Here is a 17,519-nt window from a genome sequence, read left to right on the forward strand (position 1 = left end):
ACTGTATTTTATTGCTGGTCATGATGGTGATACTTGATGTAGAGGTTTGAGAACCACTGCTCTAAAGAGAAAATATTACCAAATGTGGTTCCATTCCCATTAAAGGGTTACGTGAGGTAAAGTCTTTGTCAACATTTGTCAAACAGAGCAGTCTAGCCAAGTGTTTCCCAATTTTTACTGAGCCAAGGCACATATTTTACATTACAAAAAAATCCTGGCCACGACACCAGACACAAAAATGTCACAAATGCAGTGTGTTTGTTAATATGTACCCAGAGTGCACCACAAAAGTCATCTGGGATCTTCTTCACTTCACCCAACACCCTTAATGAAAATGAATGGTAGGAAATGGCGCTTGTAACAAATGAAAAAGGACAACAATGGAACATGGGCAATCACATGAAAGTAAAAGACAGCATCTCTACATAACGTGAGTCCACACTTTATGAAAGAGAATGCTTGTATGCTTTGGCAGGTGCTGCTGTTTTGTTTAGCGATGGCATTTGAATGGGCTCGGCAGCCTCGGGAGGATGCAGCCCCTGAATCGGAACCCACCCAGCTAAGGGTCTCCGGCTTTGGCCCAGAGAAATAATCACATCAGCGTGCGGAGAAAAGATGTATCTATTGGCTAAAGGTAGGATTTCCTTTTATTTCCCTTTTGCCGACCATTCATTGGGCGCGTCGACATTTGTTTCACATTCCGGGATTTGCCTGCAATAGTCTGCCATGTGCTGATTCATGCATCCATCTATTCTCTATCACGCTTGCCCTCATTGGGGTCGCAGGTGAGCTGTGGTCCGGCAGACATTTTGGGCCAACTTTTCAACTTGACTATCTTAGAAAGTTTTATTGTTTTTTACAGTGTAAACACTTACTGTAATGCCCTTGCACGTGGGAAAGGGGAGCTACAATCGGCAATGCATTTTTCAGACATTTATTGAACGCCGAGAGAACAATAGAACACAGCATACGCTCATGTAGGAGCTGCTGTCGACCACAGCTCACACTCTAGGCCATCAAACGCAAGACTCCCAGAAGACCCCGCCTCTTTAAGGCACATATCTAATGCACAGACAATACAATAAGTACTCTATTCGCTATACATTCAACGCTGCCAATTTTTGGGTGAGTGTTCAAATATGCTTGCAGTGTGTTTAAAAAGTGTGTTTTAATAAGTTTCTATATGTGCTAAAAGCCTCAAATATAAAAATGTTTTTTTTTTTATATGGTTGTAACTGTTCTACTATTTCGAGAGGGTGTGGAACGTAACACGATGACAGTAGTCCAATTTAGTTTGGATTGTGTGTAAGGCTAACTTAATTTAATAAGTGCATGTGTAATGTATATGGGTCAGTGTGTTTATAAGTACCGTACTGTGTCTTGATTAACACACACACGCACACACAATGAGACATGATACAATGCAAGCCAACATAAATGCACACGTAATGAGGAAGTTGTGATGACTTTTCAGGACTGCGTCTTGGAAGAATGGGAATAGTGTACGGGGATTTGGTTTCCCGGCATAAATATTCCATGGGAGCAACATAGTTAGGGGGCCACTGGATAATTCAGCACATGTGTATACAGTATGGACTCGCATGTGTACTATTCAGTATTTTCTGCTGACTTTCAATATTATCCCGTCATCATTGTTTAACACTAAACTGCATGTCAATGTGCTTATGTTTGCATATCTTAGCATACAGCAGCGGCGCTACATACAACACGTGCAAGGTCGTGATCTTGACGTCTTTCGTGCACTCACACGACCCTGTTTTTTTGGTTGTTATTTTTTTTGCTGGCTTTCATTGCCACCAGCTTTCAGACAAAACAAGAGTGAAGACCTTTCAGGAATAATTTCTTGCAGCGGCTGGGCCTTGAAGCCAGCTGCTGAGAGTAAATTATGTCAAATGAAAAAGGCCACGGTAAGAGGCTTTTGTCTTTTATATGTTACTTCTAGCTTCAAGAAGGCATGTTCTAATTAGAAATGACACCGTGTATACTGCAGCCACAGGGGGCGATCTGGAAGGGAAGAAAGAACATCTATTTTAATCCTCTATTCAAGGGTGACACAAAGATCATGTAGCACTCTTAACTTGGTACTTAAAGGCTTTTTATTGCAGTGGAAATTTACATCCATGCATATACACAATGTACACAGGAAGCTGATTCGTTGAAAGAGCCAAAATGGAGTACCACCATTCACCAATATGATGTGATACAGTATGAGCACCAAAAGAAAACCCACTACTGGTCACTTTAAATTACCAGAAGATTCGCTGCATTAATTATTAACCTATTTGTGTTACTGCACTACTGGTCACCTTACATTGCTTAATAATGCTCTGTATGTGCGTGTTTATGTGCTGTTTGGATAGTTTGCTATCGTGGTTTGTTTGCCGTATCAGTAAAGTGGCTCCAACTGACGCAAACAAATTCCTTTGTGTTTTTAACATACTTGGCCAACAAAGATTGATTGTGATTCTGATAAATATTAAAAATGAAAATGATGTTTCTCATTTTAAAAATGTAATATTCTACTGATTTATGGCATTGCCTAACTTTGAAAGTTTTAAACAAATACTGGTCATCTTATTTGTCAACAGGTACGTCGCACATCATGAGACGAAAACCCATATCCTTACTGGTTACATGAGCTAGGTGGCTAGTTAGCTAGGTGGCTAGTTAGTTAGCTAATCTATCTATCTATCTATCTATCTATCTATCTATCTATCTATCTATCTATCTATCTATCTATCTATCTATCTATCTATCTATCTATCTATCTATCCATCTATCTATCTAGGCAAACTCTATACAGAGCAGGGCCGAAATCAAGATTCGAACCCCAAACTTCAGAACTGTAACCACCAGAAGTCCTCCCTCTAACGAATTCCACTTTTTCCCAGAGCTGTAACACAACACATGAAGCCTTCAAATGTTCATTGGTCACAGATGTACACAACTGCACACCAAGTCCCGGAAATGACGCGTTCTCCTAATGCAAACGCGTCGATATAGTTATCAGAGGCAAAGTCACATCTTTATGTCTTGGTTACATAAGCAGCACATCGCGTTCACATGACAGCGGTTAATCTGGAAGTTCTTTAAGTGGAATGCCAGGCATTAAGTGGGCTCTGTGTATCCTCTGGTTCACCCTTGTGTGTTTATTAGACTTGAGCCACGCAGACAAAATGCCCACAGGGGTTTCAGAAGCATTTGATTTCAACAGTTTATGAAGATGTGCGTGTGGTGTCTGGGCTAAAGTGTTTCATGCTCTCTTCAGTTCAGTTCATCAATTCTTTGTGTCCATATCACAAATTCCAGACTTTTAGCTGAGTTTATTAGTTTCAAATGTGGAAGAAGAAACAAAACAAGTTCAGAGAAATGGCTTTACTGTGGTGTGTGTGTGTGTGTGTGTGTGTGTGTGTGTGTGTGTGTGTGTGTGAGTGTGCGTGCGTAGGTGTGTGTGTGGGGGTGGGTGTGTGTGTGCGTGTGTTCTGGCCTTTACTCTTTTGTGCATCACAATGGTTGCTGACACTTTAAGTTTCAACACTGGTGTGACATCACACCATCGCCCCTTGGTGACCGACAAAAGTTGTCTTGGCTTCAATCGTATACATGCACTGATTTTTTATTGCAGTTTCTCTCAGTTGCTTTAGGTACAATTCTCAGATCAGAACTGAAATTTGCAAAACAGTAGGTGCATTTTTCCAAACAATTGGTATAACTAGTAAAGGGTCAACTGCAAAAGTCATTTTCTTTCTCAAAATTCTTAGTACATCTGTCAAAAGTAAATATTTGCGTGTCATTGAATACGGATACGATCAAATTGCTTAATCATGTTGTCTGTATAATAGTGTACTCGGAAAGGGATGGTCTGATGTAAAAAGCTGCTTAAGTTTTGATGACATATTTTGTATTCTAAATGGACTAAATTGATTACTAAAAAGTGAAATACAGGACAGTATTTCTTTTGTGAACCACTAGAGGGAGTCTGCACTACCACTTGTGGTACTAGTATGACACTGTCAATCACTGCTGTAATATTTGTTGTATTAATTTAACATTTCCCCCCACAATATTGTTTGATTCCAATATGATATTTTCTATTAATTTTCTCATTAGATAATTGTTCAGTGGATTTATTGTTAATAAAGTAATAAGGTAATAGTGAAACAAGCTACTTTATACATACATTTATTTTAACTTTATTAAATACTTGGTTATTAAATTATGAAGTCGAATTAATTCTAATTAAGATTTTAAAATAAGAATTCCTACTTCATTTGTTATTAAAATGAACTGTTTTGCACATTTTTACCTTTTAAAAAAAAATCAATGTGTTCCTTGAGCACAAACTTTTGTCAACCCCAATTTAGAGTCTTCATTTATCCCAACATGCATGTTTTTTGTATGTAATAAGTTCCTCAAAATTGGAGGCAGATTTGCCAACTACTATGCGATGTGCCGCCATCACATCACACTTTGACATTGAGCTTTGGTATGATCAAAGAGAAAAAGGCTATGTTGAGTAAATATGGACAGAGTGGAATACACATTAGCCCGGATGAAGCATGAAGTGAACATACACAGTGAAAAGTAAATAAACACGTATATGGTACCAAAGGCCAAGAATTGAAGTCAAGGATCCCACACAGCATGGAGCACCAGCATGAATTTTGCGTACATTTTTCCACTCTATGCAAGTTGGGAATCTCCATGCTTTCACCCCATGCGTCCTCTTCCTCAGGCTACTTATGTTGAGTCGACTTCAAATCAGTCTTTCCAGTACATGTGCTCCACTATTTGCAAGTGGACAATTTGCCATAGTCTATCATTAACCCACACCAATGCAATAGTCAATACATAATTACTGTAAATATTTGTATGAAAAACTATTCTAGGCAAAAAATATTAACTACTACTACTACTACTACTACAACTACCATACGTGCCGTTCGTAACCTCAAAACGTCGTATGTTGAGTAAGTAACAACTGTTCTCCATTTGTAAAATGGAGTTAGTGTTTATTCGTGAGGGAAGGGCCCCTCCTAGCGAACAAAAATTGAATAGTGAAATATTTTAAAATTGCCCACACTTTAAGCACAATCGAACGAGGTCCAATAAAAGAGGTACCAAAATTATGATAAAAATACTGCAGTCGGAATTCAAGTTGAGTGACAAATCTTCACTCTGTACTACAATTTTAGTGACTTTTAAACTAACTTGTATCTAATATAAATAAGTGATCAAACTGAGGCACATATAATTTATCACTCCACCACATTTAGCCACGTCTGGTACATGTATGGTTTACACATGTAACTAATATATAGTTTTTTTTAACCATTTGTATAAAATAATGGAGGAAAAACACATAATTTTACTAACAGGCACTCAACGATTTTACATTGTGGACAAAAGTGATCAAGGCAAACAATTTTCCTCTTCAACCGTGATGCATTATGGGAGGAGGCCCTATCGCCTGCGGGGAGGGCTGACAGGGTAAGCTTGACATTTAACCAGACTATGCTTGTCTTTTGACATTGCTCCAATTCCGGCTTCGGAAAAATTGCCCCATGATGCTGCCGCCACCAGGCTTCACTTTACAGTAGCGTTGTTTGCGTCAAATATACTTTTGTGAAATGTGACCTTAACAGTTCAACCTTGGTTTCCTCAGACAGCATTTCCCAACATTTGCAAGATTTAGAGTTTTCCACTCCATTTGAATTTGTACAAATAAAAGCTATAAATGAATGAATTTCTACCATTACTACATCTACGTTCAACTCCGATAAACATGAGGCCATTCTCTAGATACTTTAGTCTGGCGTAACTGACAATTCAATTCAGTGGCACTGCTTTAATGAGCCAAGGAATAAAATGTAAATAAAAATAAAATAAGATAAGCAGGCTTCAGTTACAAAGACTCTTCATTTATTACCAGTCACAAACAATAAAGAACGACTGTAAACAGTTTTAGCTGGGATGGAAATCATAAAAAGGCTTGGAAGAGTCATTACCGTTAGTATGTACTTCACAGAGAAAATGTTCTCCAATAGGCCGTTAAAAAAAAAAAAAAAATTGCCTTGTAGCGACGCAAAAGTGAGCAGAGCATGAAATGTGGATGTGGGTGAGGTCCATCAACCATGGGTCTATAAAACATTTCATTTCATTTACAACAACAAACAAGACACTCAAGTGACCACTATGACAGGGAAACAAGAGCGTTGCGGGAGGGAAGAAGTCTTGATAAGAAGAAAAACAATACAAAATGGTCATCCTTCCCTCGTGGACTTTCTTTTTTTTTTCCAAACGCAGTATTGTTTTGTGGTTTCCAGACGAAAGTTCAGAAGCGTCGATTGAAGGCTTGCACGCTGCCCTGCATCGTTTGGTTTTGTCGGTTGAGCGCCCCCGAGAGAGACTGCGATGAGTTCATGTAGCCTCCGCGGCTAGTGACAAACAAAACCACAAAAGTCACTTCCAACCAAACTTCATCATGTAAAACGACGACAAGTCAAAGCAACTCACCCTCCCATGCCTCCACGACCCCCCATGTGGCTCGGCCCCGGGATCCCATCGCGACCTGAATATGGATGATGACAAAAACACATTGTTGAGATGCTCGTCAGCTAGCATGGAACACGTAACGTACGGTCCACACATAATCGGGTGTTACACACAATCCGGCATCGAAGCGTTTACCTTGCCACGGCCGGTCACCATCCATCTTTCGACCCGAGTCCCAATCTCGACCACCATCCCTGCAACAAACCTCAACTTTAGACAACTATGGTGACAGATTCCTCGGCCAAGGAGGTTGAACTCGATACTGGAGCTACGCGATATTAGAAAAAATGCAATATGCGAGTTGAATATTGCTGTGATATTTAACATACGTACTTTTTAAAAATGTTATTTAATGTGAATAATGCCCGTGGATACTTTTCACCTATCGGATGGCGATGCACATTTAAGGTTGCATCTGATTGGGCAATGTCACAAAAGAGTACAATTCCATGTGAACGATACGCATATTGCACGTGCCAGTATCGCGATGATGATATTTTCCCAAGTGCGCAGCCCTACAGGATACAGAACGTACATGGAAAAGCAATTCCTTTTAACGCACGCTTTGAGTCTGTGTTATCCTGTGTAAATTCCTGCCAATGCTTTCTAACAGATGTGAAGATTTTGGGGCCACATTTTTTTCCATAGTTATTTTTCTTTCTGAAAAATATGATAGAAAATAAGGATATCATCCAAAATTTACAAAACAAACCTAAACAACATGTCAACAACACAAACAACACTGTTAATGGTCCTCGGACCTGAGCTTTTATGCTCTCCACGACCAGCATCTTGGAGGGGTGAACTGACAGCGGGGGGCGTGACTTGCCTGTCAATTTTGACAGATAGGTCACGCCCCCATGGAACATCAGCTGATAAAGACGCGTCACAACCACACCAGTGACACTCTGATGAAAGCGGAAGTACACGGCGAAACATGTCAGGTGACCTAAATCCCGATTGTCTGTTATATATGAATCAACCAAAACATGATTTTGCTAAATTTAACGAGGCATTAATGTATGTCTTTGTTTAGAAATATACAAACAAAATCAACAAGCCAAAATGGATTTGGTAGAATAATAATTTAAAAAACCAAGGTCTCCCCAGAGCGTTCATTGCGCTACAGTTTGTACCCTTGGACCCGGGGATGTTACCTCTAAAGATCAGTGGCGGCTGAAATTTTCATGCGCGCAGCTGAAAATGTCCTTCACCTGTTCATGCGCTTGTCATAGCCTCCGCCGCCCCAGGAGTCTCGGCCGTGTCTGTCGCTGAAATTCTGCTGACGCAAAGAGTTCCAACAGTTATGCACCACTCATGCATAGGAGACAAATTAAGCAAATGTGACTTTGTACTGTCTGTATACAAATAATTTGCTTTCTTGAGTGCCTGCCCATCCATCAAATCTGTAATCAAACAACCAAGTAACGGTGATAATTATGCACGTCCACTTTATGGTTTAGGTGACATTTTTATGGACATAAAAAGGCAAGTGACGATTAAATCTAAGACTTTTGAAAACCCTGCAATGTAAAGTGCTTGTAAAACGAACAGGGAAGATTCCTGTTCTTACCGGACCATCTCCGCCCATCCCACGGCCGCCGCCTCTCATGTCATCGTGGTACCGCCCTCGATCCCTGTGGTCAAAGTCTTGATAACGATCCTGCCGGCCAAAGTCTGAGCGGTATCTGTCGTCCATGTTCATGCGCTTGTCGGGCCAGTCGTCCTTCCTGAGGGACACAAATTGGTCAGGTGGGGACATTTGAGTGGAAAGACGCGGCCCCGTGATCAAACGGCCCTAACCTGCCGTCCATGTCGTAAGGCCTCTTCATGGGTCGCCGATCTTGCTCGAAGCGTAACTGGTCCTGCTGTCTCCGAATCTCCTCGCGTTCCCTGATGATGCGCTCCTGCTCCCGACGCCTCTCGTACTCGATTCGCATCCTTTCCCGCTCCAAGTACTGGCGTTCCATTCGGTCCGCATCTAGACGGTCCCTCTCCACCTGAGCAAATGCAAAAGACGTTTTTCATTTTGCGCGATAGCAGAAAAATACCCGTCAGGAGTGGCTGACTGTTGAATTAATCCCCTTTTCACACTGCACTTACTATTTCTGACGTAGCAGCCTACCAGTAAACAAATAATAGCTACTTTTACACGGACAATATTTGTTCAGTCCGATCAGTCAGTGTTCGGATTAAAACGCTCACGTCTCACCATAAGTAAGATGGGAGGGGCTCCAGCTCACCTGCGACTAATGAGAACTTACAAAATGGACGGATGTCTGCATACTTTTGTCGACATTGTGAAGAACAGCATAATTAATTGAGCTAGACCGATATGCTTTTTTCAGGGCCGATACTGATTATTACTAGTCAAGGAGGCCGATAACCGATATTTGGAGCCGATACTTATTTTCAATGAAAAGGAAAATATTGGCATCAAAATCTAAAGAACTTACTCTTAACTTTGTTGTAACGTCTTTAGGCATCCTTATTGAACAATGTTTCAGGTTTGCATAATGGTGATTTAAAAAACAAAAAAAAAGTAATTACTTTTCTCATTACTAAGAACTTTTCGACAGTATACATCTGTTATAAAATTCTAACAAAGAGTTCAGGGAGCACCCAGGATTGTCAACATGTCTTAAAAAGGATAAAGGAATACTTAAAAGCTTGATCTAGTTTTCTACAGAAAATGAAAATTTCACAATGACAGAAATGTTAAACTGCCGCATATCTTTGTTTTGATTTCCACAGTTTTGATTGATTTATCATCGGCCAGCAGTTTTATGAAAGACTGATGCCGATATTCGTCAAAAAGCCAAATATCGGTGCCGATTATCGGTCCATCCCTAATAATTAGCACAACTATTGTAACCTGACCTCTAGCCATTGTCTCTTCTTGATCAGGTGCTTCTGCTCCTCTTTCTGACGAAACAGGCGGATTCGCTCCCGCTCCATGCGGTTGTCCGGACCGCGATCGCTGCAAAGAGATTCCGGTTACATTGCCGTCGGATGTGCGGTAGACTTGGCGTCCACGTTCCCCGCGCGGCCTCTTACTTGTGTCTGCGTCTGTCCACCTCTCGCATATCCCGCTCACGTTGCCTCTGCCTCTCACGCTCGCGCTGTTCCTTGATCTGGTCGAACGACAGTATGTCCTTCCTCTCCTTACTGGAGGACTTGCGGTCCTGACTCTTGGAGCTCTGGTAGGGGGGAGGGCGGCATTGAGGAGTCAAAGTCCATCTTTCACGGGGTCCTTTTCCTCCCATCATCAACAGACACTTACTCGCTCTTTGCTTTTGGATTTGACGCTGATGACCGGCTCCCCCTTGGACTTGTCCATGACTACGGTTCTCTCGTCCCCTGTTTAAAAAAAATAAAATAAAAAAAAGAGCCATGACTGAGTGGAAATAATTTATCGCTAAAAAGCTGGGGGAGAAGAAATCCTCTTGACTCACCTTTGCCATCCTTTCCTTCTCCCTCGTCCTTTCCAGACCTGCAGAATATGAAACATTTGTGTGTGTGGACAAGGCACGGACTCACTAATTGTGACACGATACCGAATGATTGCCAATAAGCTAGCTAGCTACACAAAAAAAAAGAGCAGCTGCTTGTGTTGAGTTTTTGTATTAACCTGTCACACAAATCACAAGTAAAAGAGTTGACCGCTGCAATCAGTTGGCCTAGCTAACCAAAACATTAGAAACTCATCTCAGTATGATGCAGGGCAGCTCCACACCATTTGACTTAAAACTTAATTGAACACTCCTGGCAGTGTGAGGAGGGTGGGGGAAAAAAAAAAAAAAAAGTAGTCGAGCTTACTTGGAGTCAGTGGAGTGTCTCCGCTCGCCGCCCGACTTCTTTGCATCGTTTTTGTCGGCCGGCTTCTTGCCCGTTGGCTCGGTTTTAGCCTACGATATTAAAGACAAGATTAAGCTGAAAGAGGATGATGAAATTTCACGATTCTTGAGTTTCCGGTTTTTCGGCTGCGCCGCTCACCCGCTCGACAGAGATCATCTTGCCGTGTAGCTCAGTTCGATGAAGTTGGCTGACGCACTTGGCGGCCTCTTCCGTGGAGGACATGGTGACGAAGCCGTAGCAGCGGGCACCGGGACTCTTAGCGTTGGTCACCACCTTGGCGCCAACGACCTGCACAACAAAGGGGATGCATAAGGCAAGACAACCTGAGAGCATGACGTGTGCCCACAATAATAGCGGGTATAGTTTCCCCCCTTCTGAGACGAAAAAAGACAGTTTATTCTGATGATTAGCATGACACGGTATATTGGCGCCACAAAAGAACTTCCAATACCTTTCTGTAAAAAAAAAACAAAAAAACAATATCACATACTTTGGGCAGTGGTACTTTTGCGCTTTTGTTACGTAAAAAATACGCTGTGTGCTTGCTTCAGATTGTTTATAAGCTCTCTCAATTTTTTTCAAACTCATTCAGCCCTACTTTAAAGCACCAAAATGTTCAACCACACTTAATCCGCTAACAGTCATGCAAAATGCCAAACATTCTAACGGAAATTAGCAGCAATGTTACAATTATTATCAAATCAAGCAGCTGCTATTTCAACACAAACTGAGCCCCTAGATTCAGTTCCTACGGCAACAACATAACCCAAATTTGTCAGAACGCGTCGTAGTCTATTACATGGTCGTATCAGTCATACTTCATCATGAACCTATGCTAAAGCAGCAGCAAAATTAGTCGATTGTGGTGACCCACAAAGGAGAGACATTCACCATCGACTTAGGGCTGTGCAATCAACTCATTTGCTGCCAGACATTTTCAGACCCTCTTTCACCCTAACGTTTGAAAAAAATATAAATAAATTCCTGGGATTGAGTGACCGGACTGTGAAAAGACAAGTAAATTCGTCAACGGCAGTGAATGAGTTAATCGATATTCAATTACCGTTACGATTATTACACTCCATGATTAAAAATTGGCACAATCGTAAAAAATGATTGCTAATATGGTTTTATATCCAATGCACTGTTTACACAAGGAAATGATACCTGAATTTAATTTGCACCTTTTAAAAAATTATCACATTTTATAAATTTTGTTTGGTCCAAAAGGAACATAATTTTGTTTCAAAGAAATTTGACATTTTCTTGTTTTGTGCCAAAAAATAAATGATCGTTTGAATAATGGTGATTTCAATTATTACCAAAATTATGGTGATTACCTTTACACTTGTTGGATCAACGGGATGATAGAAATCAAAGGGTCAAAGGGCAGTGGCACGCCTTCGTCGCCTCATTTGTATGAAAAACTCTTCTAGGCCGCTATTATACATAGTGCGCCCACAAAATCACCTCATTGACAAGTTAGACTACGAAAATGACAAATCAACAAATCTTTACGCGGCGGGGGCGGAACAATGAAACACAGCCACCCGTGGTACTGACCTTGCCATGTTTGCTGAAGAGCGCCTTCAGATCGGTCGCCCTGGTAGTTGAACCGAGCCCGCTGACCCACAGGTTCCTGCTGCCCGTAGCAGGACTCGCGGCAGCTAAACTCACCGAACACGTAAAATCATGAGCCCGTCGTCGCCTGGGTGCGAAACCTCATCGCGATTAACACACTCACCGCTTTCATCCTTTGCTTCATCCTTGCCACCTTTGTCTTCAGAACTAGAGACAAATTCAAACGACAAGTGAGGACACCTGCAAACACCTCTTTGACAAGCGCGGGTCTTTCGACCCAAAAAAGTGGCAACGATCATCTCGTTGTGGGGAGTTACTCGTGAGTAAACGGGACTTGAACCAGACGACCCCATCGCGTTACTCATTGGATAATGACGTGTAACGGTGCAGGGAGTGCGATATGAGCAATGCATTGAATTGTTTTACCGCCTTGAAAAGGGCATCCAATTCTTACTAGCACAAAAGAGCCAATGCGAGATAGCCATTTTGGTTTCTAGTAGACAGAAAGCAACAAACCTCTTGTTCTGATCTTCGCCCTCTACAGAGGACGACTCTTTCACGGCCGAGGCTGAATCCGCAGTCGCATTCTCTTCTGTCTTCTCATCCTCATCCCCCTTCTTAGAACCCAATTCTGAACCAACAGTTTCAACCCCAACGTCCTGTTCGCTTACACTACCGGCTCGCGAGCCCTTTTTACTGTCCAAAGTCTCTTCTGCCTTCTCCGCATCCCCGGCCTCGGTGGCGTCCATGTCAAGAGCATCCCGGTCGTTTTCCCCGTCGGCTTTGGCTCCCGTGTCGGTGGACACATTGTCTTCCCCGCCGGCGGTGGCAGCCTGTTCTTCATCGGCGCTCGTCTCGCGGCTCGGGTGGCGGTCTTCGTTAAGCGGCTCAGATAAACAAGACCCAGCTACTGTGTCATGTTCTACAGGTTTAACAGGAATAGAATGGCACAGAGTTTAATCACTTCTGAAACACAGCAATGGTTAAGGAGGAAGTGGCAAGGCCTGGATTAGGAACGTCACGACCACGTGCCTGTGCTCCTACAACAACTAAGCATAGTGCTGAAGTAGACCCTACGGAGAGACTGGAAGGGAGCCCAAAAGGTATAAGGTAACCAAGCATGTAGAAAGAGCGAGGGGTGGGGTGGGGGCTAATTCTTTTGGCCTTGCGGGTCGAGAAATGGCCGAGCTGTTCGTCCGTGTGGGAATGGAGGCACAAGATCGGCGTCACCGCAGTGGGTGTAGCAGTCCTTTTGATTGGCTTCAGTGTCCTTGGAGCAAAACTTCAACTCAAGTCCAACAGGTTCATATCCTTTATTGTAAAAAGACGGCCGTGGCTTTGATGGATCTTCGCATCAGCAGTCTTCGAGCGGTCCACCCGGAAGACGGCGGGTAGCCTGCAACAGCTCACCCTGACTCTCATTCTGTTTGATTGCTGTCAACGTGCATCAAAGTGGTAACAATCAAATCGGGCCAAAAACGGTAAGCGGGCCAGTTTCCAAGATTAAACAATTGGTGTTAACCAAAGTTCAACACAGCGACAGCAATCCCCTTTGGGCTTCCAGTCTCTCACTCTCTCGTTGAATTAAAGGTAGTGTTGGCATTCCAAGCTAATGTTTCGAAAAAAAGAAAGAAAAAAAAACCTTTTTCTGACTCTTTCTATACATTACCTGTTTCTGCTAATAGTTCCTCAGCATTGGCAGTCTGAAACACAAATGATGAGCTCGATTTTAAAATGAACTTTGCAAATGTAGTGAAACCACATTCTGGACAGACACGCAATAGGTGAAAATCCAAGATAAGAGACCATGACTTTTTTTTGTTTCATCCCTTTCACATGTTTTCAAACACATTTGTTACAACATCCGAACACATTGTAAACACAACAGCAACAAAAAAATTGCAAGCATAAAATCAACAGAAAATACTGTACGTTTTGTATCTGTCTGTTATAAATGACCCCTTGAAGTGGAAATCAACTCAAACGTTTTTTTTTTTTCAAGAATACGTTCGCAGCAGGCCCACTAGTTGAAACTCGGCATTCTGATTAATACTGCATTTGTGGAATATGTGTTAAGCAGCAAAATCGACCCCTTTTTAGCCTTCTCAGGTGGCGGCCATTTTGTCATTTATGCCGACTGAAAATGACAGCACAACTACTCAGGGCTCAGGTAACGACCAATCACGGCTCGGCTTCAGAAAGCAGGTCAGCCGTGATTGGTCGTTATGTGAGCCCTGAGTAATTGTGATGTCATTTTCAGTCGACAGAAGTGATAAAATGGCCATCCCGGGAGATGGCTAAAAACGGGTGGATTAACGCTTATTCCACAAATGCAATATTTATCAGAATGAATTGTCTCAACTAGTGGACTTGCATAGAACATATTCTTGCAAAAAATCTGTTTGGGTTGACTTCCGCTTTAAGAAGGGTCTGATGGGATGGCGAGAAGCTGAAACTACACGTTTAACCAGTTAAGCATGGTTTTAAAAAGTCATGGTTTCAATACTCGCTAAAGCTGTGGGTCACCAGTAACGAGCTGCTCTTCTCTTTTTTGAGGGAACTTCCAAGCAAGGTACAATATGATTGGCTAAATTACAGAGTTGCGTTAAAAGAGCAACTTCTTTGAAGTTAACCGCCTCCAATTACCTTTTTGTCCTCCTTCTCGGTGAGCAAGGGGAGGAGATAAGTTAAACGAAAAGACAAAAGTTACAAATATTGCTTTGCATTGTCCTTAAAAAACAAGTGTACATGCGTAGATGCCAGTGTGTACTAGTTAGCCCCAAGGACAACATGAGCAGCCTATGGGTCTGTGCTAAAAAAAATAGCTCACCAGTGATGGGACACGGTGACTTAAACCAATTCAAACAGAAGAATGTTAACGTTAATTTATATATGCATTTAAACTTAACATGGTGCACATTTATTATTGTAACAAATATTTTATATTTTGTTTCAAAATTATCAGCTGTAATTTTACCACAATATTTTTGCTCATGGTTATCCTACTGTCAGAATGTAATATTTGCTCATGGCGAGTGTGTCAGCCAGCTGGAGGGAGGTTGGCCAGCTCAAGCTACGGCAAGCCTGCTAATGAGTGTCTGAGGTGTTAGACAGCAGCTCAGCGTTAGTGCACTCATTGTATTTGTGTTTCGCATTTCTCCCTGAAATTTAATGGCTGAAAAGTACATCTGCAATTTAGGTTCTCCTTTCCCACATGCAATACCATTACAATAACTATTGTTAAGTATGGTACTGTACAAAAGCAAAACAACAGCTGTTGAAGAATTTAAAGAATAAAAAACAACATCTTACCACATAAAGTGAAGAGCACAACATATCTTCATCTTCCAGCCCACCACAGTCTTCCAACTGACAAAATGAGATTAGCATAAATCAATGTGCCCCTACCTAGATGATTAGAATTCCTTATTACTTTTCTCACATGTCTTGCTTCATCTTCAGAGTCAATGGTTACGTCGTCATCATCATCCAGTTGCTCATCGTCCTCGCCGCCAATCAAATTGCCCAGCTCGTCCACATCCTGTTCTGGCAAGCCGTTGTCATTGTCAGCCTCGTCCAGCACATTCATGTCAAGAATATCCATGTCCTGGATGCTATCATTTTCGTCCTGAGGAGAATGGCACAATATTTACACATTGGTATCATCACAGCCTCAAACAGCAACTTCTGGTGTTGATTCGTGCATTGGGAACAAACATACACGACCGTCCTGGGATTCATCTTCCAAATTGTCATCCTCGTGTTCATCGGTCCCCTGTATTACATCTGAGGACAAAATGCGGACAAATGTAAGACAGTCAAGTGTAAGACCAAACTCTGAAATGTGGGTGAAAAGTAAAACAAATCTAGAGTTTAGAAACTTTTGCTGTGATGGGTATGACGGACAACAGATTTGAGGATCCTGTACATTTTATTGTATCATGTTAACTGATTTGGTAACACGACGATGCTTGCATTTTGTCATTACCAGTGTACAAAGTTGCCAATGTATATGGCTGTAATATGGCTTACTGTTCGGACAAACATTAAGGTTACAAATGGCACGCAAAGAGCCAAAAACATGTCAACACTCGGCACAAGAAGGTTACCTCTGCACTTACTTAAGTATTATAGTGACTGGTTCAAACCATTTCATTTTCTGTAAATTATGTCGTCATTTTACATTAATGTTGTTGTAGTTGCAAGACAGGTTATTTATATTAAGTAAAAAACAGTCCTGTCATGTCAGTCCTGATATGTTTGCTTTGGTCTTTGTCTCAGCAAAAAAAGTACCAATAAGAATACCGTTCAAGTACCGGATCGATAATGAATGTCGTTCAGAGCAATTGTGGCTATAATATTTTAACGATATCCATCCCCAGAGAACATGCTGTATTATTTAAGTAGTGGTTATTTTGACGTGACCGGCAACTCCCCTGCTACCAATTCTAATTGAATCAGGAAATGTAATTCCTGGAAGAAAAGGTTTACACACACACACATATATAGTAATACGTCTTTGCATAATCATATATAGTACCTCTTGCAGCCCGCCTTGGTGTGGCTTTCTTCGGCGCAGTCTCCGCTGAAAGAACAATTGCGTCAGGGTTTCCGCCCTCCTCCTCGATCGCCTGCATGAATGCATGTATGGATTTTTTTTTAAATGAAGAAAAACTCCACTCACGTCACAAGACTGTAACCTGGCCACAAAGAGACTTTTAACTCAGAACGGAGGCCCTTGTAACACAAGCCAATAGCTTTAGCACGATGGCGTCCATTAGCCTGGATGCTAACAGCCATGTCACGTGACGTTATTCTGTGCTGTTGCGCACACTGAATTGCTGTCGCGATGTGGCGTAAAAGGCTATCTGGAGGCTTATAGGGGGCATTTCTATGTTTCTATTTATTGAATAGTATAAAATAAGACCTTTTTCAGGCGCTCCGACAGCACGCTCTTGTTGCCAAAGATGTCTAGGTTTCGTTTCTTCAGCTCGGCCTTCAAATCAATAACTCGCAGGTCCGACAGTTTGCGAACTTCAGCGCCTTCAGGAATGTCATTCTCGGTTAATGGATCAGCCATCGTTTCAAACCGTAGAATATCTCACTTCTGCCTGTAGGTAATTACAGCAAAGCACACTATCTTTGCACGGCGGTAGCATGCAACTTGTCTTCAAAATGGAGTCCCCTTGTTCAGTTTTTGTCTGTGGTTGCGTGCGTCTCGTAACGACGCATGCGCAGTGAAAATACAGTGCGGGAACAGGATGGCAAGGAAAACAAATAACAAATCACTTTCATAAGTAATATATCGAGTTATATAAAACAGAATAATATAATAATATAATTTACTAATTTATATGTATAACAATGCATTTTATTATTATTATCATTACATATTGAAAAGCAGTAATTTCCAGTACTTTAAAAGTTGCGCTTCATTTGCTTTGTCATAAGTGTGTTGGAGATGCAAAAGGATAAGAGGAACAGTTCAAATGAAAGGGAAGCCG

General features: G+C 41.7%; 1 protein-coding gene across 4 annotated transcripts; it reads right to left on the bottom strand.

Annotated features, from left to right (window-relative positions):
• Window positions 1-5,921: 5,921 nt before the first annotated feature.
• Window positions 5,922-17,241, bottom strand: safb (scaffold attachment factor B). 4 transcript variants are annotated; one of them, XM_086047060.1, is made up of 21 exons: window positions 16,943-17,241; window positions 16,556-16,646; window positions 15,737-15,801; window positions 15,449-15,643; window positions 15,328-15,384; window positions 13,685-13,718; window positions 12,532-12,937; window positions 12,179-12,222; window positions 11,998-12,101; window positions 10,573-10,722; window positions 10,396-10,484; window positions 10,032-10,069; window positions 9,860-9,936; window positions 9,634-9,776; window positions 9,457-9,556; window positions 8,380-8,576; window positions 8,150-8,306; window positions 7,791-7,858; window positions 6,712-6,770; window positions 6,538-6,592; window positions 5,922-6,458 (listed from the first exon to the last, which is right to left on the bottom strand). In XM_086047060.1, the coding sequence occupies exons 1-21, from the start codon at window positions 17,093-17,095 to the stop codon at window positions 6,356-6,358; spliced, it is 2,385 nt and encodes a 794-aa protein (XP_085903186.1). In that variant the 5' UTR covers window positions 17,096-17,241; the 3' UTR covers window positions 5,922-6,355. The 4 variants fall into 4 exon arrangements, with proteins under 4 accessions (XP_085903186.1, XP_085903188.1, XP_085903189.1 ...); XM_086047062.1 differs by having other exon boundaries at window positions 15,458-15,643; window positions 16,943-17,240; XM_086047063.1 differs by having other exon boundaries at window positions 7,791-7,855; window positions 15,458-15,643; window positions 16,943-17,239.
• Window positions 17,242-17,519: the final 278 nt, after the last annotated feature.

The sequence above is a fragment of the Filicampus tigris genome, chromosome 12 (genome assembly GCF_054856515.1).
Source record: "Filicampus tigris isolate MCC_2025a chromosome 12, RoL_Ftig_1.0, whole genome shotgun sequence".
Taxonomy (NCBI): Eukaryota; Metazoa; Chordata; class Actinopteri; order Syngnathiformes; family Syngnathidae; genus Filicampus; species Filicampus tigris.